The sequence below is a fragment of the Diadema setosum genome, chromosome 3 (assembly GCF_964275005.1).
Source record: "Diadema setosum chromosome 3, eeDiaSeto1, whole genome shotgun sequence".
Classification (NCBI taxonomy): domain Eukaryota; kingdom Metazoa; phylum Echinodermata; class Echinoidea; order Diadematoida; family Diadematidae; genus Diadema; species Diadema setosum.
Window position 1 is genome coordinate 34,449,476 of NC_092687.1, and position 24,515 is coordinate 34,473,990.

The following is a 24,515-nucleotide window of genomic DNA, read 5'->3' on the forward strand; positions in this document are numbered from 1 at the left end:
CATCATATAACATATCAGTCAGCAGATTATAATGTATACATGATTCAAAGAAGGAAAATTAATGTGTAAATCGATTCCTTTAAAAAAATATAACTCGAATTACCAAATTTCTAAATAAGCACCTGAGAAATTATGCGGAAGATAACCAACTACAAAACACACACACACACAAGTAATAATCTCTTAAATGATTGAATGTCAATGTATTTCTTTTTTTATAACTTTAGTTATTACTATCATAAATATATAATCATACAATCAATGGCTAATTTTGTCTCTTTGCAACGTATAGCTCATAGAGGAGGACTGGGAAAAACGAACGTTTTCATTGGAAATCACCCTGCAAGGTTTTTCGAACTTCAGGGTGAAATACTTCTACCTGGACGGTAATGTCTTCACAAAAGCTGCTGCCTCAGCGTCATCCTGTAAGGTATACATGTCAGCAATGATTTCACGCTATGCTAATTTACATTAGCACATCCACCTTTGTCTCCTGTCACATAATATTTCTTGACTTGTTTTCCCCCAACTTTAACCTTCTAATATAATCATGTAACAAGATTTGCAAGGGATATAATATTTGCCGCAATGGAGAATAGTAGGGTACACTTATTGTCATAGGTTGAATGTGATTAATGCAGATGATTGTGTAAATCGAATGGACCGCGCACAACTACATTGATAGCACTGCTTTGTCGTTACAACCATTTGGCAGAGATTTAGTTGATTTTTTTTTTACATGAAATGAATGATATGCATACACTAGTTGCAAAACCATTCACTAGCCTATAGCCATGAAAAACATTTTATACACCAGATTTGTTATGTTCTTTGTGATTAATTTTAAAACTTGTTGGTAGCGCCAGTACATTATTTTCTACGTGACGTGGCGTCTTCGCTATTCACCTGTTTGACACGGGTCGTTGCTTGTTTCATGTCATGCTGTTATGTATAATATGAGTCATACTCAAGAAGTACCATTTTTGATCGTTTATGTCTTCCCTTTTGTAGACCTAATTATGATGTGATTTGTATGTGCTTTGTTTGATGCTAAAACGATTGACAATTAATGGAAATGAGTCTCGTGAGTTTATGAAAAATCCCCCAGTTACCGACGGCAAATTATTGTCACTGAAGATAAGTAGGGCATTCCAAACTATTCTTTGTCAAAATATCGCCCTCTTCAAAAAAAAAAAAAAAAAAATGTTGCGCAAAGCTGGCCTAGGAAACCTAGCAAACACATGTAGTTATATGTATGCACTATTTGATTGGTATACATCTTCATATTGGAATGCATACTTTATAAATATCCTGCAAGCATCCCTGCGAAATAAGAGCTCTTGCATCATAGAGTTATATCTTTATGATGGCAAAAAGCGCGTGTCGACAAAGACGGTGGGTGGTATTTATTCTGCTTTCCAAATCAAATCTAAATAAATTACCTGGTTTTAGAATGTTATGTTATTCTGTTTTTTTACAAAACTAGCCAAATGACAAAATAGCAATCAAAATGCAGTTTCTACAACATATACAATAACACCATGCCTTGACTGGGCTGATGACTTTTTCAGCAATTTTTCAACATTTTTTTTTTTTATTGTAATGTCGTGATTTACGGGGGAAAAAAAGACTGACGTGTTGTGCCTGAGCAGTAAGAGTGTTAAATGTTGTATTGGGGCCATATAGCATATTATTATGATTATGCTTCAATATGTTATGATAATAACAATATGTGACCGTGCACCTCAAAACGAACATAAAGTCGCACACACTGATTTTGCGTGAGGACTGAAAATAAGTGAAATGGGTCAACTTAGCCGAACTTGACTTTTTCATATTTCCTGAAAGAGCGGGTCTTCTTTTACATCATGCTAAAATTTGGTATCGAAAAACGGGCAGGAAAGTGTGTTTTTTTAGCAGTTTATCTCGAACATTTTTAGGAGAATAGTGTGATTAGGTGTGTCCTTAGAATCCCTCTTTCATTTCTGAAAAACCTTGTCCACACTCTTCACTTTCAACTCTAATAACTTTTGAAAGGATAGTGCTACCGGTTTGAAAGTTGGCATTAATTATGGACAGAATGTGTTAATGAGGCATGCTTAAATTCAGTTTAATCTGATAATCCCTTCATTGTTGTTACTCTGGTGGTTTACTTCCTGTTTTTTGTCCCATTCATCGCACAGCCAGCACGGTTTGGTAAAGATTAAGCGCTTGAATAGACACTATACTTCAGAGCCTCTTTTCTCAGTTCACACTTTTCCCGAGTTTGTGCTTTCTTTCCAATATTTAGATAGGTTAGGAGAGTCCATTTGATTTGAGTTATACATCATTTTAAAGCTTAAAGTCTGCTCTTTCATAATATGGTCTTAACTAAAAATTCATGTCTGGCGACTTTTTGTTTGTTTTGAGGTGCAGAGTCACATATATAATAATAAGGTCTTATTTACCCAGGGTAACCTTTTCAGTATTACCACTGCTCTATCAGAGGGCCCTGCCATTATAAATATCCTAGCGTTGCCAGGTACCAATTTATACACCTGGGTCGAGAGGGACATGGTGGGTAAAAGCATCTTGTCCAAGGACGTAAGCACTGGCTGGGATTCGAACTCGGGTCCTCCGATCGGGAGTCGGGAGTCTTATCCACTATGCCACTGCGCCCATACAATGGTACTTAGAAAATCAGACCAAAAGAAAAAAAAACAAGATCATATCAATTATAACGGTATAATGAATGAAAAGTATTGGGTTAAGATATATTTCAATGAACTACCTTTAAAGGAACACAGCGATGATCGTGTTTTCAGGAAGTTGGGTAAGACATTCCATGTATGTGGGCCGTGATTCCTCACTGACCAGTCCTGTGAGCTACCAAAGGATTTTAAGTGGAATTCTGTGTAATGTCTTTGAGTAAATACTTATAAAGGAAGACATTGTTTTGAAACGACTGCAGCAGAAAACGGTTTGGTATATTTTGTACTTAAATACGGAAGTTTGCGTTGTATAGACATCAATTTTGATACATTAATGGGGCCGAATAGAATTATAACCTTTCGAGGCATACATAACATGAACAATAGCGGTTCAAAGAGTGGCTAATGGAACCCGGCGGGAAACTATCTTTTATTACCTGTCGTGATTCTAGTTTCAATTGAACATATTGTTGCTAATTCAAATATTCAAATAATCTACAAGCCACAGTAAAGTATTACCACGAGCCCTATATTATGACAGAGATTCTAATCAGTTCATCGCTATCATGATCGATCAAATTCCTTACTTTGCAATAGCGCCATAAACATACCAACATCTTTACGTAACAGCAATACCTTATCATGATTGAGGTTGAATGAAATGGTTGAAAGCTTGATCGGTGGAATATATATATATATTTTTTTTTTTGTAATACCATGTGCTGTACATTATCCGATGTGCTTCAAGACATGTCACGAGAAGGAATGTGAAATTAGCGCATCCATGCACAAGCCATCTGTCAACATTTCGCTGATATCCGTGTAGACAACGTACAATGAAGGTTCGACATAATCCTATCCGTGTGAATACGTTCCCCGCGTGGTCCGCAGGCGTTGCTACCTTGTCTGCTCGTCGTGCATCGTACTCGCCGTGTGTTTTAGGTTGTTTGGAAGGTATCATGTACCGGCATTGAGAGGAACATCTTTATGTCACACGACCGGACACCACGGATTACGAGCCGTGATGGTCCTTGAAGAGATCCGTGGAAACTTGTGTAAAAGAGGCTAAACCGAGTACGGTGTTTGCATATATAAACCGCGTTTTAGGCTATACTCTGCATGATTTCGTGTACTTCCCTGCGCCTTATCCTGCTCGAGATCATTATAGCTCTTTACAATTTATACCCGTTCTAAACTGAATCCCTCACACAATTTTTTTCAGTACGCTTAAAACAAAACTATGGTTGAGACTATTATTGTGATCGTATTTAGAATATATTTTTACCCTAAACGGTAATTGGTTTGGTTTTCTTATTTTTGCCATGTCATTTAAAGAGCCCTGAAACATGCATCGTCACTCAATTTATAGCCAGTACATTAGAAGTCATTTGATATGAAGGTACAATATTGACACTGCTTGAAGAAGTGTACACCATTCCAATGGAGATTACCGAAAATGATATTCTTTCCCAGTAATAGCTCTACATAATGAGGTATGATATATTATATGGATGACACAATAAATGAGGAGTAAAAATGACAATGCAGATGTAAAGATGCACCTTCTGTGGAAATTGCTATTGGTATCGTGTACTGGCATAAGTCTCATGGTACATCAGTTGATGTATTTTGTAATCATCTAACTCTTTAATTGCTACTTCTCATTTTCTGTTCTCCTACGTGCTTTGACGAGAGGTTGATGTATCAACTGGTCACCATGTTCATAGCATTATCCATGAGATCATCCTTAACATAAAGTCTCACTTCAGGTTCAGGCTTTTTTTTTTTTTTATAGCCACTAAGTAGGCCTGTCGATTTTACGATACCAACCTCATGCATAGTAAAAAACAGACAAACAAACAAACAAACAAACAAAAAACACACAAACAAACAAAAACACAACAACACATTATTCCCTCGCACATAATATACTTCCGAGGAGTACGGGAGTGCAAAAACAAAAACACATTAAAAGGTACGTAACCTAATATATATATATATATAATATATATATATATATATATATATATATATATATATATATATATATATATATATATAATTATGTATGTATATATTCAGGCACATTGATAACTCTATGTAATGAGATATTGGTGACGCAAAAGGCGTGTTGGAAAAATTAACGATGAAGATATACTAAAGATATATTTTTCATGTAATTGATGTTTATTTCGGGTACTAATATAAGTCTCATGGTGTGTGTGTGTGTGTGTGTGTCACGTGTGTGTGTGTGTGTGTGTGTGTGTGTGTGTGTGTGTTTATTAAATCATCTAAATCCTTGCAACTTCTCATTTCCTGGTCCCCCACGTGTTTTCATGTGATTTTTTTTTTATGTATTATCTGGTCACAATATCATAACAATAGTAGAATCCATGGAAGCATTCGTAACCTATAGCTCCACACAAGGGGCTCCTTTAGCCACTAAGTAGGCCTAAAGTTTGGACGATACTAGTCTTACATTGTACACAAAGCATTATTCTCTCGTACACAATGCCGAAGAGTACGTGAGTGCCAAAAAAAAAGTACGTAACCTAAACCACAGAAGTAAAGAGAAATCTTGTAATCATTATATAACTCTAAAAGATTTTTACATTTCACGATTGACCCGTTGAGGACAGACTAAATTTGCTACAAGATGTATTCCCCACAGACACTTGCCATGCAGAGTAGACTCGGGGCTGGTCTTACAGGCTTCTACACGAACATTGTATTTGTTTAAAGCCATTCAATCAGTCATTGTCTCTATGTTTATTTGTTTTTTAAGTTTACGCCATGTTTTGGATTGTGTTTGTTATTCTTTGCTTTTCTCCAGATACAAGATATGAAGGTGTCGTTAGAATCTTGGGTTATTGGTTCTGGATATGACTCGTTGATAGGTGACTTGGCCCAAATGGTTTTCAGTCTGCCAAGTCTGTCAAGCTTCAGTTTAACATGTCCTTGGCTGGTCGGTGATTTCCTCTCAAAGGCCATCGCCTCGGTATCATCATGTCAGGTATGTCATGCCAGGACTTTGTTGGATGTCAGGTCTATGTATCACTTACTTTTCTTTCAGAATGGTTATATTTACCAGTGCATGTATTGGCGACCATCACTGAATCAGATAAACCCATGCATAAACTCTCTCTTTTCACATATCATGATTCGAAAACTCATCTTTTTGATGGCAATGGAGAAGGAGATTCAGATATAAAATGCATTATTATAGGATGCCATTTTCTTTCCCCTTGACGATACTAATTCAAGTTTTGATTGTATTTGAAGTTATCATTAAGAAAGCATATTCAGGGTGTTTATTTGTGCCAATACAATCTGTATCCTTGATGAGTGTCCTTGCTGTGTGGAGGTATGTGTTTCCACAAATGTGCTGCCAATTTTTTCCAAAGAAGGAATATCTATCAATCTGCTGAATCAATAAAAAAAACTGCCAATTCTATACTTTAGACAATTTACATGTCATAAAATTGTAGCAATCCACTTTCTATGCGGTGTGAGAAATACAAAACTTGACCTGAAGACTACATAGAGATAACCCAGTGTCTATATATGATGCCAAATTTAGCCTTTCACCCATATAATAATAATTCTTACGAAAAAAAAAAAAATGATTTCACACCACGAGAAGAAGGACAATTTGTTACTCTCGCAGCCAAGAGGATGTCTTATTAGTTTGGAATAAGAGTTTGAATGAACCTTCGTGAAAATGTTTCCTATTCAGGCCGGTAAGCAGGATTTATATGGATGGGCTTAGATTTACAGAAAGGCCCGGGAGAACTTTGTAAATTTACGTTTACGTACACATTGGGGGCGTAAAACAAAACAACAACAACAACAAAATAATCTGTGACGGATTTCCCCAAACTTGACAGATAGCATCTTTATGGTGATACGATTTTCAGACTTTGTTTTTTAAATTGAACCCACCCCCTCCATCGCAAAAAGAGGGAGGAGGAGTTGAAAGGTCAGAGTCCGAAAACTCTGGAATTTTTTGCATCTTCTTCCGTCAAATCGAAATAAATAGAGCTAAGCCAGTGCTCTGAAGACATTAATGACTGACATTTCATGTGGTAGTATGATTCAGGGTGAAAAATTGCATTCAAGACTTTGGTGTTAATCTGCCATACATGTTTAAAAAAAGATGCTGAAAAGTGAAACAAAATCCGCCTCCTTTATCTCCCCAAACCCGCCCCCTTCAGGGCACTCCTTGGATCCGCCATTTTTAAACATGAAATATCAGTCATTAATATCTTCATAGCACTGACTTAGCTCTATCTATTTTTTTTTTCCGATTAGACAGAAAAAAAAAAAACCAGAGAAGTTAGAGTAAATGGGCTCTGAGGCTCCATCTCCTCCCTTCCACCTTTTCTGGCGGTGTCTGGGGGGGGGGGGGGTCATTTTAACAAATTTTGATGTTATCACCATAAAGATGCTATCTGCCAACTTTGTTGGAAATTCGTCACAGATTTTTAAAAAGGTGAAGAAAAAGCGGAAAATCACACTTCTCCGCCCATCCCTCCTCCATTAGGAGCCACCATAATCAAACATGCAATTCCAGTCATTTATGTCTTTAAAGCACTTAGCTTAGCTCTATTTTTTTTTTATTCGACAGAATAACATACCAAAAAACACAGTGTTTATGGACTGTAATGCGTCAATCCCCTAACTCTTCCCCTTCTGCTGCTGGATAATTTTGGATGTCACAATTGAACATGAAATTCCAGTCATTACTGTCTTCATAGCACTGACTTAGCTCTATCTTTTTCGATTTGACGGAAGGAGATAAAAAACACAGCTCATGTACTCTGATTCAACTCCTCTCTCCTTCCTTTCTTCGTCGGGGGGGGGGGGGGGATCATTCAAAGAAATACGATCATAAAAATTATTACCATAAAGACGTTATCTGCCAAGTTTGGTGAAAATCCGTTGTGAGGTTTTCAAAAGTATTGAAGCAGCGGCAATGGTTCATGAGCAGTTTTGTTAGACATCGAGTTCTTCTACATACCGTCGATAGGTCATACCATTGAAGCACGTGATTTTAACATTCCGCGACTGCGTTTTTACACTCCCCGTCGAGACATTATTTCATTTCCCGGCATATTACAAATCCCGGCGCTTTTTGAAAATCCCCGTTCAACAACGCTTCTGCTACATGGGTCACGCGTGTATATATTTCCTTCCCCATAGAGACGTGTGTCAAATGTGTTTCCCTTACGTACGTGTTTTTTTTTTTTTATCATTTTCATGCACTTCCAAAATCTATAGCTTATGAAATTTACCAATCTGTTTACATTTCACTTTTTTTCTACTTTTTTATGATCTCGACGTTATGCTGTCAAGTGTTTGGTCTACATCTGCAGTGTTTGCATACACCGCGTTGTACTCTGCATCTACTCTTTGACCTCCATCCTTTTTTTTTTTTTTGGCTCGTCACGAAGTATATACCTGATTGATTGAATTCCTCATATACTACTTTGAATGTGTGTTTATGCGTCTTTTTTTTTAATACACTTCCACTTACATAATAATTTTCGGATTAACAAACCTTCTGGAATAAGAACTTTTTTGATAAGGAACCTCATGAATTAATCACAAACCTTTTTTTATTTTTCATTTCCGGAATAACAAACCTTTGGGATAATGAATAAAGGGAATAACGGGCATTCGGAGTAACGAATCTTTAGGAGAGGAAACGTATCAAAGTGCGACCTCAAACCTATTACTAAATCATCACTTTGTTAACATGTATTTTCAAAGTATACACAAAAGCACAAACAACTCGACAATCTCTCTGTCTCTTAATGTGAAACAAAAAGAAATGAGTGAGAATTGCAGATTACTATTTCTTTTCATTGATGAGTATGAATGATGAAAACACCGTATCATGCTAAACGGAGGATTTCCGTGCTTTCATCAGACAATGATTGTATACTGCATTATTTTTGTTCGCTTGTGACGAAATTTCAATAGTAAAGTATGTCTTCGCCATCAAAGGAAGATGGTTTCCCACTCTATAACGTTTTAATCATCACGGATGTTCTTTTCTTTTTTTCTCGGAGGTTCGCCTAAAAGTGTAATTTCGGTTCGCATTTGACAAGGGATGGACAGAAACATAAATCATGCATATTACCGTGTGGCTAGATCTTTAATAGTTGATTATGACACAGAACAATATCGCCAATAACGTTTAATGGGCTACGATCTTTTTTAGTAAATAAAGGACGAACGTCCGTGACGAAAATTGAGTATAATATTGTATAAAAGAATGTTACGCCCCACAGCCAGCAGACGTGCAATTTTTGCAGGATATGTACATTAGGTGGAACACCAAATTTTCGTATACATTGCAGTTGGGACAACAAAGTAGAATTTGCAGCAGCGATAGAAATAAAAGCATCACGGACGTTCGTCTGTTTAGGACTTTGATATTTAAATTGTTCTCTGTAATTCCATGCGTGCTCATAGAGTTCTTATAATGTTATGGTACATGATTTAGTAATAGGTTTGAGCTCGCACTTTGATACGTTTCCTCTCCTAAAGATGCGTTACTCCGAATGCCCGCTATTCCCGTTATTCATTATCCCAAAGGTTTGTTATTTCGAAAATGAAAAAAAAAAAAAGGTTTGTGATTATTTCATGAGGTTCCTTATCAAAAAAGTTCTTATTCCAGAAGGTTTGTTAATCCGAAAATGCTATATTGTGATTCACTATTTTTAAGGTCCGTTAATCTAAAAGTTGAATGGGCCTGATATGTGTTTATGTGAAAACGATAATTATGACAGGTATGCCGTTTCTAAATGTGGAGGCTTTGGTTGTCATTTTTTCCACATGTGGATATACGAACCTTATTTCATGTTCCAATTAACACACAAACATTTCAATTAGCCTTCGGGGATCGTATCATTTACCGAATAAAAAAGCTTCATGATTATACGAACCTTTATAAATTTTCCGATTGACAATTCGTATAAATAACAAAACTCCGAAATAAACGCGCTACAAAATGTTTGTTATAGAAACTACATTGTATAATATCGAAGTCACAAACATCCATCTAAGTTATTACAGAATTAGTGTGTTTTTATGATGATACTTCTGAGTTACGAACCTTATCTGACTAATATGATAACGCAAATTCTCCTCGGTAACAGCGAGTAACACAAGGAGCCAAGGCAGAGGGATTTCTTCTTATACACACTGAAACGTGAAGAGTTTGCCCTCCGTAGCTAAACTTCATATTTCGATAACGGATCGCATTTCTCTGTAGTATTAAGCTGCGACCGTGTTTGTTAAAAGCAAGTTTTGCATTGTAGACTTTATGTAACAAATTTAGGACCTGAATTTTTACTTCGTGAGTACGAATTTTTGGTTAAATATATTCGTTCTCAAGTACGAGCACTATATAAAACGTCATTACAACGGAGCGTTACATTTTTGAAATCTGTCAACTCTCAATGCGATCTTCTTCCATTTTTTTTTTCATGCGGACTTAGTTAAATAACCGATCTTTAATTAAGACTAAATTAAGAATTAAACTAGAGTAATGATAAAACATGTTGTCATAACCATCATTGAATTTATTTAGGTAATGGTCATGAAAGCAATGCTTGTGGAAAAAAAAATATATATATATCAATTTTCAGAGGTTACCGATGGCCTGCTTACAACTGAAAAAAAAGGAAATGTCATTTGATTCTCTAAACCTGAAGTGTAAATTAACAAATGGTAGTCGTTATAATTACAGTTTCTGATGGAACATACTAGCGACAAGGCGTAATGTTTCATCAAATCCACCACGTCACTGAGATAACGCGTACGTTTGTACGTTCATCTACGAGAGATGAATAAAGTGAAGAGTTTGTTTGCAAAAACCGATAAGTCCATTTTTGAAGATTTTGAAGCATGGTCTCTGTCATAAAGTACAAAATAATACCTTTTAAATGATATATTGCTCACTACATATAAAGGTAAACTTTTTTTTCTTGACCTTTAATCGCAAATATTTCCATTTGGCAAATATGGACTTATCGGACTTATATGGACTTATTATTTTTTTTTTTTTGCGAACAAACTCTTCAAGTGTTTTCTTTGATTCCTCAGCATGAAAACATAAACAAGGTTTTATAATTGAAAACTGGCAATGATTATTGAGAATTTCGCATAGGAATGCGTTTCCAACTTCAGAGAATGTATTGATCAATATCTTGTTGATTCCGAACGTCCGTGAGCTATTATGCGAACCTCCCTGATGAAGACTAGGCTATGTTTGTTGGGTTATAGAGACTGCCTAGATCAGATACATCTATATCTATAGACATATAAAGTAGCAATTTATTATTTTGAAGTACGGATTGAGCTTCTATGAAATGTGCGTAAATTTGAGAAAGTGTTTAGCGGAAGAGTAATATTTCAACAGAAAAAAAAAAACACGAATTTGATTAAATCATCAGCTGGCTACCATTACGTACAAGTTAAGAGTACAAGCTTAATATTCTACCAACACGCACACATTCCCCTCAAGATACTTCGTTACTATTCTGATCTGAATTGGATCGTTGCATGCTGTGAATATGCAGTATTATTCCTCAAGGACGTTCGCTGCTCTGGACATGGGAAACTTCCGCGGTGAATAAAAACTTGTTCCTCTGGGAAGACCCTGGTATAATTGGGTTCATATGAAGAATTTGTTTGCAAAAACCGATAAGTCCATTTTTGAGGATTTTGAAGTATGGTCTCTGTCATAGAGTACAAAATAATACCTTTTAAATGATATATTGGTCACTACATAATAAAGGTACATTTTTGAAGTTATGGTCAAAAGAAGCAAACATGTTCTTATTATTCTCTTTATTTTATTGACCTTTAATCGCAAATATCTCCATATGGCAAATATGGACTTATCGGTTTTTGCAAACAAACTCTTCATGTCTAGATTTAGAATATACTCTTTCGTTTAAGATGAACGATTTAGAGTAATTCGTACTAGATTCCTACCTAGATTTAGTGTATTTGCTCAATTGTACATCGTTCAAAATTCTGACCCATATACATAACTGTTTGTCGCTAAATACCGTGTGAATCTGAATAATTCATACTTGTCCTTGTAGACATCCAGTTGGAATTGGATCAACAACGACATTGATGGATCACGACCGTCCGTGATTATATGTTTTAATAACGATCGGTAGAAGTGTAAAAGGAGTTTAAACGAGCACGATGTTTGTATACACCGCGCTTTGCTCTGCATGTATTGGTTCCGTGCCCTTAGTGCTGCTTGAAAAAAAAAAAAATGACCGTTCACAAATATGTCTCTTTTGACTTGATTTCCTCATGATTTTGTTTGTACCAGTACATCCTCATACATGTTGATATAAAGATAAATGATTGGCACTGCATGAGGAAGTGTACACCATTCCAATGAAAATTATCAAAAATTATACTTGGTCACACTGATATTTATTATCTTGAGAATGAGATATTGATGAGGCAATAGTAATGCAGAAATAAAATTAACATTGAAGACATAAAGATACAGTTTCTGTGGAAATGGCTGTTTATTCCGTGTACTGGCATAAATTTCATGGTGTATTGGTGTGCGTTTTAATCATGTAACTCCTTGCAATTTCTTATTTTCTGTCTTCCAACATGTTTTGACGATTTTTTTTTCTATGTATCAACTGGACAACATATCGACAGTAGAATCCATGGAATCGTTCTTGGAAGTACCCAAAGCTTCACGCAGGGGGGGGGGGGGGGGGTCCTTTCACAACTAAAGAGACCTAAAGTTTGGACGATAACAGTTCCATACATAGTACACAAGCATTATTCTCTCTTGCATACACTGTCGAAGAGTAGACGTGAGTGCTAAAAAAAAATGAAAATGAACAAGAGAGTATGTACCCTCAGTAAAGAGAGATCTTGCAATTATATTACTACAATAACAGTTCTTACATCTGACGATTAATCAGTTGAGGAGGGACTGAATTTGCTACAGCACACTTGACTCATAGACACTTGCCCAAGTATTCTCGGGACTCGTCCAACGGGTTTCTACACGGACGTTGTATTTGTGTTAAGCCACGTAATTAGTCACTGTCACTAGTTTAATCGATTTTCTTCTATTTTAACGATTACGCCATGTTTTTGATTTGGGTTGTTCTTGTTTGCTTTTCTCCAGATACAAGATCTGAAGCTGTCGCTAACGTATTGGTATGACGGTTTTGAACATTGGGATGACGGTTCTAAACATCGATCCTCCATGGGAGGTGACTTGGCCCAATGGGTTTTCATTCTACCAAGTCTGTCAAGCTTCAGTCTGGATTGCTTTAACCTGGACCGTGATTTCCTCTCCACCGCCATCGCCTCAGCATCATCCTGCCAGGTATGTCATGTCAGGACGATGAATATAAAAATTGTAAGGTGTATGTATCATTTACATAACTTTGCTCTCTATTAAATGTTGTGTCTGTGTGAATAATTTGTATAGACACCGTAGCTGTCTGTTTGGAGATCCAGTTGGAATTGGATCAACAACGGCATTGATGGAATACGATAGTCCTTGTTATCTATTTAATGATCCCTGGTAGTGTAAAGGGGGCTGAAAGGAGAGCAGTATTTGTATACACCGCGCTGTGCTCTGCATGTATTGGTTCCCTGCCTTTCGTGCTGCTTGAAATCCATGGGTCTTCACAGATTAATTTAGTCTCTTTTGAATTGATTCCCTAGTTCTTTTGTTTGAATATTTTGTTCCATACACTTTCCAAAAGCTGAACTTGGTAAATAAATCCTTTACATGTATAATTCATAAGTCTATCGTTTGATTTCATTTTTCGCAAATTTTTGCCTTAATTTGTTTGTTTTAGACCCGACATTTGATTTGGTTCTCTTATATCTCTATATAAATAATTCAAACAGCCTAGAAACATGCATTGTCTCTCAATTTGTTTTAATATCTAAAACAAGTACTTACCAGTGCATTTTAATACATTTGATATAACGGTACAATATTGGCACTGCTGAAAGAAGTCTACACCATTTCAATGAAGATTATCTAAAAAAAAAATGATATTCGGTCACATTGATAACTCTCTGTAATGAAAATGAAATATTGATGACGCAAAAGAGAGGTTGAAAAAAAAAATAGCAATGAAGATATACTAAAGATGCAGTTTCTGTGAAAATGGGTGCTCATTCCGTATACTGATATTAGTCATGGTGAATTGGTATGTTTGTAATCATCTTAGTCTTTGCGACTTTGCATTTCCTCTTCTCCCACGTGTTTTGACGATTTTTTTAAGTATCAACTGTTCTCCATATCATATCAATAGTAGAATGCATCATATGGGAGCATTCTTAACCTTTCCGGGCAAGCTATTCGGGCTTGTTACGTGTAGGGATTTTCTAGCATACCGGACATTCCTGAGGGCGGAAAAGGATTTGTGCGAGTCAGCGCATGTGTCTTACTTGCTGGACGCGTTATACTTGCGAGTAGGGTCTAGGACTTGTCCCCCGGAGGACAACTCCCCCGGGGACTACTTCCACCTGACAACTCCCCCGGAGGACGTCTCCCCCGGAGGACTACTCCCCCGGAGGATGTCTCCCCCAGAGGACGACTGCCCCGGGGGATGTCTCCCCCAGAGGACGACTGCCCCGGGGGACAACTGCCCCGGGGGCAACTCCCCCGGGGACCACTCCCCCGGGGGACCACTGCCCCGGGGGACAACTCCCCCGGGGGACAACTCCCCCGGAGGACAACTCCCCCGGAGGACAACTCCCCCGGAGGACAACTCCCACCTGACAACTGCCCCGGGGACGTCCCCTGGGGGACAATCCCATACTGAACAGAGATGGGTTTTTGTGTGTGTGTGTGTGTGTGTCCTAGAAATTAAAATTAAATTCATCTGTGTAAAAACAGTATTCTTTTTATATAAAATTTAAATTAAAGTTGGCGTTACCTAAGACACGTCCATCTTTATAACAAAGTTTTTGAAATCTCAGCACAAAGTTTTTATCATTGTACACGCTACATGTAATGTCGAAAAAAGTAGAAACGCATGGTCCATTTTATTACTGAAAATTGGTCAAGAGATAAACACATTGACGGAAACACGCTTTTGAGGGGAGAGTTCATTCCTTAGCATGTACCTGTTATTCTTCATTATTTTATAATATTTTAAGAAGTCCATTCTTTGATGATTTTCTTTTTCTTTTTGCAATTCATGATTATGATAAGGAATATGTTAAATGAAAGAAAGATATCATTCAGAGGGGTGAAGGCTCAAGTTTTTGAGTTTCTTCAGTTTGTCTCCCTCTACAAAGGAATATGTTGTTAGAAATACCCTTGGGGTTATGATTTTTATCTTAGATTCTTATGATAGTTATTATCCTGTATGTCACTGTCAGTAATGTCATTGTGCAATTTTCGTTTGTTATGTTGACTGATAATTCATCTGAACATCATTACAATTCTTAAAGTCGGAGAAATAATTGACAGAAAAAAATATGAATATTCTGTTAATGAAAAGACTTGAACATGTAAAAAGGTAATATCTTCCAACAGGCATTGGGCACTATAATGCAGAAACAGTATTAGCACTGGTTGCACAGTTACCATGCATCCTGAATGCACCAGCCCCATACCGGTATCTGCATGACACAACCCTTGCTGTACTATTGTTGGCAGAAAATACCAGATTGATAGATAGAACTTGTTATTAAGAGTATGGTAGTCAATACTACTTGAAAAAATACAGAAAAAAAAATGCAAAAAATGGCAGTTGGGGTAGGGGTAAAGGGCAAGGAAAATTTATGCCTAAATATGGGCAAAAGGTTAGTATCATGTGGAAGATTAGGTTTTACACTAAAATTATCATTATAATCCATTTCCTTGACCACAAAAACTTAGGGTTAGACACCAAAACCATCACATTTGACCAAAAAAATAGCCGAGTTATAACCAGAAATGTCTTTTTAAAGCCGAAACGGCGACCAGCTTGGATTTTTTACGATTTTGGCCGGGGCACCCTGGATTTCGCATTTTTCGTTCTTTTTTTCAAAAATGGGGTCAGTAGGCACAAAGTCATCAAACTAAGGTGTGATGAGCATGTTCTGAAAATTTCACCCTCTTTAGCCCATCTCTAAGAGATATCAAAGGATGACGACTGTAATATTTAGGCTGTTATTTAGAGAGTTCCTTAGTTGTTTCTTTAATCAGTCAGAATAAGCACACGATCTTGGCAGTAATTTGTTGTATTACAATCATGACGAGTTTGAACAATGCAAATGCTTTTGCGATATCGATTGCATCGGATGCCCAAGGGAAGAAACGGACACTGGTCAAAAAGTATATGTGCACACTTTGTTAACACGCAGGTGGTATATAGGTTGGTATGTTTTTATTCTTCTAGGTCTTGGGTGCAAGTAAGGAAGTTTGCTGAGGTAGTACATCTACCTCTGGGGTTTCTCGAGAGGGGTAACTATAGAGCATAGCAACAACATCATCTCTATGGGGATTGGTTGGTGCTGCGCAGCTAGGCACTAGTCTGTGCGTTCAAACTGTACTAATTTCAAACATTTGGCATCTCCCTTTCTTTAGAAAAGTAAAGTTTCTCTTTTTCACACAGATTTTTTTCATTTATCAATTACCACTGAAACTTAATTAATAAGGCATTGTCTTTTTAGGATTATCATGGCAATTATTTGATACGTTGTTCACACAATATACTTGTCCTATTTGAGTAATAATGGAAATACTTTACTTGTATGGGCGTGTTTGACTAGCCATATCTTATATCTTACATTCAACTTTACTACATGTGTAATCATAGCAACACATCTTATAAACACAAACATTACTACTTGTAAAGTGAGTAACACTTCACTTCAATGTTGAGATATCACGGCTTTGCATGACACATTACAACGCACTCTTGTAACGACGTAAGTTTAATCTCGTTCTTCACACTTGGAGGAATACTTGTGATTGTTTTGTAAACTGTACTTTTGTTCACTTTTAGAAATGTGTTATTTTTGTCTTTTGAAGAAACGTTAATCATTGTTTCTCTTATAATAATCAACAGAGCTGTTACTTTGGATAAGTTAGATGAAACACTTTTATTGCACTCAAAATGTAACCAACTCTACTCTCCATAGTTCAACATCTAGAACATTATCACAATCCCGTGATCATTGTCATTTCATTTCCCGTCAAATTCCGGTATCTATCTTACAAAACATATCAGTTTGTACACTGGTCCATATTTTTGACCTGATCTTGTGATACGATATTATGTTGAGTCATCTAGCTTTGTTGCATTAAGGATTGTTTTCAGCTCTACCTCTTCTGATGTCAATTCTGTTTTGACAGGAGCATATTTCCTTCACATTCCACTATGCAACTTCTTGGAAACTTTGTCTTTTAAACAACAACAGCATCTTTCCAGAGATTGTTTTACATTCGCATCTTCACTTGTTCTCCTTCTTTGAGTGGAGAGAGCTTTTTTTCGTTTCGATCAAAGTAATTTTACTGCACTTTTGTTTCTTGGTCAGCTTTGTTTGCACATTTTTTTATTAATTTTGGTTTCAGCAGCTGGGTAGCTGTTGGCAGGGTGGTCCTTGTCCTCCTCTGCATCAACAATTGTGCAGGACTAGCATCTAGCCCATCGATCGGTGTGTTCCGATAGTCAAGAAATGCCAAATCTGGATCTGTTCCATCTCTCATTGCCTTTTTCATTAGACATTGCGATTTGTACTGTCTTTTCAGCTTTCCCATTGCTATGTAGAAAGTGATGAAGACGTGACATGCTTGAATTGGTACTGACAAGCAAACTCTTTGAACTGGTCACTTGTAAACTGTGTACCGTTATCTGATACCACAATCTCCGGTATACCATTACGTGCTAAAGTGTTGTTTGCATACTTCAATTACTCATACGCTAGACATTTTTTTCCATGTTCAAACGTTATCAAATGAAATTGTGTGAAACAAAACTCAATTTTCAATTAAATGAAACTCGAATCATCCCATCTTTGTGGTTGAGGGATTTGTGTTGGTCGTGCGGGTGTGCTTTCCCAGGGTTGTTGGAAGATATTACCTTTTTACACGTTCAAGTCTTTTCAGGCACAGAATATTCATGTTTTTTTTTTTCTGTCAATTATTTCTCCGACATTAAGAATTGTAATGATGTTCAGATAAAATCTCAGTCAACATAACAAACGAAAATTGCACAATAAAGTATTACTGACAGTGACATACAGGATAGTAACTATCATAAGAATGTAAGATAAAAATCATAACCCCATTAAAAGGGTATTTCTAACAACATATTCCTTTGTAGAGGGAGACGAACTGAAGAAACTCAAAAACTTGAGCCTTCACCCGTCTGAATAATATATTTCTTTCATTTAACATATTCCTTATCATAATCATGAATTGCAAAAAGAAAAAGAAAATCATCAAAGAATGGACTTCTTAAAATATAAAATAATGAAGAAAAACAGGTACATGCTAAGGAATGAACTCTCCCCTCAAAAGCGTGTTTCCGTCAATGTGTTTATCTCTTGACCAACTTTCAGTGATAAAATGGACCTGCGTTTTTACTTTTTTTCGACATTACATGTAGCGTGTACAATGGTAAAAACTTTGTGCTGAGATTTCAAAAACTTTGTTATAAAGATGGACGTCTCTTAGGTAAACGCTAACTTTAATTTAAATTTTATAGAAAAAGAATACTGTTTTTACACAGATGAATTCAATTTTAATTTCTAGGACATGAAAAAGAAACATCTCTGTTCAGTTATGGGATTGTCCCCAGGGAGACGTCCCCGGGGCAGTTGTCAGGTGGGAGTTGTCCTCCGGGGGAGTTGTCCACCGGGGGAGTTGTCCCTCGGGGGAGTTGTCCTCCCGGGGGAGTTGCCCCCCGGGGGAGTGGTCCTCTGGGGGAGTGGTCCTCCGGGGGAGTGGTCCTCCGGGGGAGTGGTCCTCCGGGGGAGTGGTCCTCCGCGGGAGTGGTCCTCCGGGGGAGTTGACCCCCGGGGGAGTTGTCCCCCGGGGGAGTAGTCCCCGGGGGAAGTTGTCACCCGGGGGAGTTGTCCCCCTGGGGAGTTGTCCCCCGGGGGGGGGGGGGGTTGTCCCCCGGGGGAGTTGTCCCCCGGGGGAGACGTCCTCCGGGGGAGTAGTCCTCCGGGGGGCGATATTTTTTTTCCCAGGATGGGAAAGGCATTTATTTGTCTTGGTGACTTGGATAGAGAATAACTATCAAGTCTTTGACTTTATTACTCTCTATAAGCCTGACGGAATAAACCGTTACAAACTTATTATACTTTACAAATTAAGAGCAAAAAATGGAAACAAGATGGTGAGCAAAACCCAGCATGGGAATCGAACCACCGTCCATCTTTTTAGCACTGATAGCTCCATGATCAGAGCACTAACACATCGTGCCACAGGGAGGAGCTGCCGAGATTGGTGGTCATTGGGCTTTTAAAGTATGCAAACACAATTTGTCTCCCTATAGTCTTAGTTTCAGACGTTTTTTGTCAGTAGACTGCCATAGACTTTACACACACTAGTGACTTTCCCATCCTGGGAAAAAAATATTGCCTCCGGGGGAGACGTCCTCCGGGGAATTGGTCCTCCGGGGGAGCTGTCAGGTGGGAGTAGTCCCCGGGGGAGTAGTCCTCCGGGGGAGTTGTCCTGATACGTTGCGGGTGTACTGTGTGACCTTTGTACCAGTCGCGTGGGGGCTGACAATTCACTGAAGGAATTCCTCTAATGGAATGGCTGAAATCTCACAGAATTTCATTATCTTGGCTGCACACGGGACTGTGAAGTACCTGCGTGGGAATTGCCTGGGAAATACTGCCGCTAAGGGTCTCCTACTGGCGTTCTACGTGGACCTCTACGGGCATTCCCGCGACTCAGCCGGAAAAAGTTTTGGTCATGCTCAAAACTTGGCTGCGGTTAAATTGGACTTGCGTAAGCACCTCCGGGCAGCTACGCGCTAGATACTGTCAGGTACTGCGGAGCGCTCCGGGGAGTAAATTTGTTTCCCCGCAAGTCAAGCCGCAGAAGTTCCCCCGTACGGTATGACAAGGCATGAATAAACATTGCAAACATTCTTGTTCGCCCGCTGAAAATCGTCTACGTGCTGGAAACTACCTCCTCGCCACAAGCCCGCGTAGCTTGCCCGGAATGGTGTGACACGGCCTTAAGTACCTTTTGTCTCTGTACAGAACAATACGCGACAGCCGGATTGTCTGGATTCCAGACCCTCTGCTCGTACGCTTTCGCTCTGAAGTGACGCCTTCAACGTCGAAAACTGGAATAGGTTTAGGTTGATTTGCCTTCAGCAAAGGCTGTGAATTCGTCGCCGCGAAGTCCAGGTGGCAGAGGGTCTGGAAACCCGACTAGCAAATAGCTATATCTTGCCTATCTCTTGAAAGCGTCGAGACCACCTCTCACGCTGGCTTTGGTATATAGAATATGAATAATTCTATCATATAAGAAATTCGATGGATTTTTGGTAAAACGGGATGTACAACATCTTATCATTATAACACTGCAAACTTCTAGATAGTGTAACATACATTCTACTTTCCACTTCTATCCAATTTACGACCACATCATGTACGCTGCCATTGGATGATGGCGCGAGCAAGTATAGGCCTAACAGCATTAAATATGTCACTCCTCACGACTTCGTTACTATATCTTTCCCTTCGTCATCATCATCATCATCACAAACATGACCTCCTTAGATAAATTAGGACTATTGCAGCTTTAAACAATGCGTAAAATATACAACGCTGCGCAGCAATTCAAAAGGAAAAGCTGAAAAAGTGTAATGCTTAATGTAATAGAGATACTGCTTTAATCTATAACTGCAATGCTGCCACTTTTAAACAAACCACGCAACAACAAACACTCAGTGATCCTGAATATCCATTCTCAAAGTACATAATGACGGGGCTAGGTAGATATACATAGTAGATACCTTTTCTTCTCTCATCTTGTAGTGTTTGCATAATGAGGTTGCAATCTTTTACATATATAAACATGAATATGATCACAAATATTTTCAGAGTCTTTCTTTTTTCTTTCCGGGAAGGGGGAGGGGGAAAAGGAGGCGGGGTGTTTTCATTTCCGATAAATCGTCGAGTTACATCTTGGTGGTAACCGCATGGCAGTGAGGTGTTCTCCTATTACAGGTCCTGAATCAGAAAAGACATGACTATCGAATGAGGCTAAGGATACCTGAACAGGAATTTTCAATTTAAAAACATATTGAACTTCAAAGTAACATTAAAGTGCAGTACAATTGCTGAAAAGATGTGCTGGAAGAACGCATTGCATAGAGTGACACTGGTTTGTGTGGGTAGAATCAAGAAACCTTATACATCGTCGGTGTTTTCACGAACCGACGCTATTTGGATTTTGGTCAAAATTTTCAAAATCGAGATATTGGTACCAAATGAAAGTGCTTTCAAAACTCTACCAAATCCCAAAATTTTAGATCACAAAATTAATTATTCTTAATTTTATCAAAGAAAGAAAAAAAACGACGGTACTCGAAATATCGAGAAATTGAGAAAAAGGGGTTTCACGAACCGACGCAGTAAAGATACGCCGGTTCGTGAAACCCGAATTGCTACGGTGAAGAGCAATGCGGGTTTTACGAACCGTCGCAGTTGCATTATTTTGAGTTTTGTTCAACTTACTGGCCTAGAATTAGGTTTTGGCCCTAATCCAGATCTCAGAGTGAGAACCAAACCATCTGAAAGATGAATGACGACCTAAGCCAGCCCACTGTCCACGAGTGAAGTGAATGGTAAGCTGTAATCCTATTAAAATCATGCTCAAAATAACAGTTTCAGTTGGACTACCATAACCATTAATTGCGGTAGAGTGTAGTCCCATGTATTCAATCGCGTGATGCTTATGAAGCCTAGTCTGTAAACGCCATCCAGTTTCAAATTAGATCCCAAATCATATTATTTATAGTTTCTTTTCAACTTATGTCGTTACTTCTGAGACTACTGAGTACTGTAGTCGTAACGTCTGTGTGCAAGACATGCAAGATGTCAAAGTCTCGAAGACACTCATGGCTATGCCTTGACTTGAGTTGAAAATGAAATCATGAGATTGACAAAGTAGGCCTACTAAACTAAAAAAAAAAGTAAAAAGTCTAAAAGTAAAACTCAAAGGAAGAGTAAAGAATAAAGTTAGACATGTTAGACTTTAACTTTCAAGTTTAACTATTAAGTCTAAGTTAAGACTTTACTTGTAATGCCAGTTACTAAAACTAAGATCAGCTGAAGTCTAAGACCAAGTCAAATTAACACAGAGTCTATAGTCTAGCTATAGATCTACATCTAGACTAATGGTAATAGTAGGTAGAGTCCACCCATTTTTCCCCCAATTTTTACTGGTCCATTCCTGAAAAAAGTTACTGGTCAGTGTCAAACAGTGATTTTTCCTGGTCAGGGACCGTCGGACCAGTGCCAGTGTGCAGCGTTGGTGTAGATGTCATCTATGACAGTATGTGGTCTATTGATACTACCTAAACACTACGAGTAGTACTCTACAGGTTAGGTGGCTTTCCTGTACAGTGCAGTGTTATAGTGTACTTGTGAATTCAGCCCTAGTACCATGAGTACCGTACTGTGTGTAGATATGTGACATTATGTCTAACGTTAGTTCGAGTGGAGTACCTTTGAAGCACAGCGGTGGGGCTTTTTTTCCCTAAAACTTGTGAATGCGGCCCAACCAAATGGCATTTACATATTCACGCATGATTGATAGTGATACAGTAGCGCTGTCGATTTCCACAGCAGCCATACATAATCTTTTGTCCTTTCTTCTTTCCTTTTTTCCCTTTGTTCTTTCACCCTTTTTATTCTTGGAATCGAAGGACTTCTAAGAAATGTCCCTCGACTGATTTAACCAGGACTCTTGAGTCCTGGTAAACCTAACCTAACCGAGTAACCGTTAACATTTGTTAGGCCTAACATAACAGTAACACTGACTTAGCCCTGTATTGACTTTGTCTTTGGCCGGCTTACTAAGATGGCGAGTCTAACTCTTTAACGTTAGTCTAAACGTAGTCCTTAGATCTGTCAGTGTCAGTGTCACCGGTTATTGTATATGGTGCCATCTCTAACGTACGTTAACAAGTTGATGTTAGTCATCTATGTCAACTTACTGAGTCAGTAATAGTGGTACTGTCATCCTGTTGGATATCGCCGCAATATCATCCGTGACGTGTTAATTTCGTGTCACAAAGACAAAAGTTGCCAAGATCTAATAGTATTAGATGTCTAGATCTAGATGTAGTCTAGATCTATAATATAAATTTTGTGAACCACTGGTAACTTAAAAGTGAAAGGTCTAGACTTCACTTAGTCTATACTTAGACCAGACATTCATGAGGCAAAGGCCTATTTAGTAGATCTATTCTTATATTTTAACGTCAATTCCTACTAACTCGCCACGTGTTATTCCTAAGGCCAAGTACTTCCGGGTTAGTGATTTTTTTTTTCATCAATACCAAACAGCAGACGTGTTTCATTTGCATTCTTGTGCAGACTTCATGAAAATATGTGCAGTATCAAAGAAATATGATGCACATGACAATGCCAGTGTTTTATAGGTGAATGGTTAATACCTTCAAAAGCTGAATGATAATGTAGAGTCTAGGTGTAATTAAGATGTTACAGTCTCTGATAAGAAACAGGTTTGATTGCCATAGACTGTTTCCCAAATGCAGGTACATGTAGTAATATTCAGCTTTTTCAATGCAATGCCTTGTTTACAAATACATGTAGATTTATATTCATGTGAATGATAATTCAATTTCTACATGAGACATACTAAGTGCTAAACATAATATCTTGCATCAGTAAAATGTGTAAATGAAGAGACAATTTGAATATGCATCAAATACGAACAGCAGCATTTTTTGACATTCTTTGATCCTGCATAGGCCTACCATTTTGTTTTATGTTTAATATAAATAGAGCAAAATAATTTCAACTTCAGTTTTGTTGGCTGATTTTTTTTTCTTCTCAAAATTAAAGTTGTATCTTGTGCCATGATGTTTGATTTTAATCAAAAGTTCTTAATTTCTTTCTTTTCTTTCAGATGACTGGTGCCATGTAGTAGCGAAGAACTGGACTGTCTCAGAAAAGAAAAGGAAAAGTACAGGGTCGTGTACATCACCAACAAATGTGAATACAATGGTAATGTAGAGTCTAGGTCTAATTAAGATGTTAAAGTCTCTGATAATAAACAAGTTTGATTGTCTTAGACTCTTTCCCATATGCAATTAGTAATATTCAGCTTTTTCAAAGCAATGCCTTGTTTACAAGGACATGCAGATTTATTCATGTGAATAATAATTTAAATTCTACATGAGACTTACTAAGTGCTAGACATAAGATCTTGCATCATTAAAATATGTAAAAGGCGAGACAATTTGAATATGCATCAAAAACAGCAGTATTTTTTTGACATTCTTTGATCCTGTATACCGTTTTGTTTTATGTTTAATATAAATAGAGCAAAATAATTTCAACTACAGTTTAGTTGGTTGATTTCTTTTTCTCAAAATGAAAGTTGTATCTTGTATCATGATGTTGATTTTAATCGAAAGTTCTTAATTTCTGTCTTTTCTTTCAGATGACTGATGCCACGCAGTAGCGAAGAGCTGGACTGTTTCAGAGAAGAAGAAAAAAGTACAGCATCGTGCTGATCATCAAGGAATGTGAATACAATGGCTTAGGAAAGAAGACAATCTACAGATAGGATAGAAG

General features: G+C 37.7%; 1 protein-coding gene across 1 annotated transcript in view; it reads left to right on the top strand.

Moving 5' to 3' along the window:
* Nucleotides 1-15,402, top strand: part of LOC140246807 (uncharacterized) — an 80,759-nt gene extending 65,357 nt beyond the window's left edge. The window contains exons 9-11 of the mRNA XM_072326137.1: nucleotides 5,524-5,703; nucleotides 12,883-13,086; nucleotides 15,388-15,402. Coding sequence (XP_072182238.1) covers nucleotides 5,524-5,703; nucleotides 12,883-13,086; nucleotides 15,388-15,402 — 399 coding nt within the window. The remainder of the gene's footprint in view (nucleotides 1-5,523; nucleotides 5,704-12,882; nucleotides 13,087-15,387) is intronic.
* The last annotated feature ends 9,113 nt before the right edge of the window (nucleotides 15,403-24,515 follow it).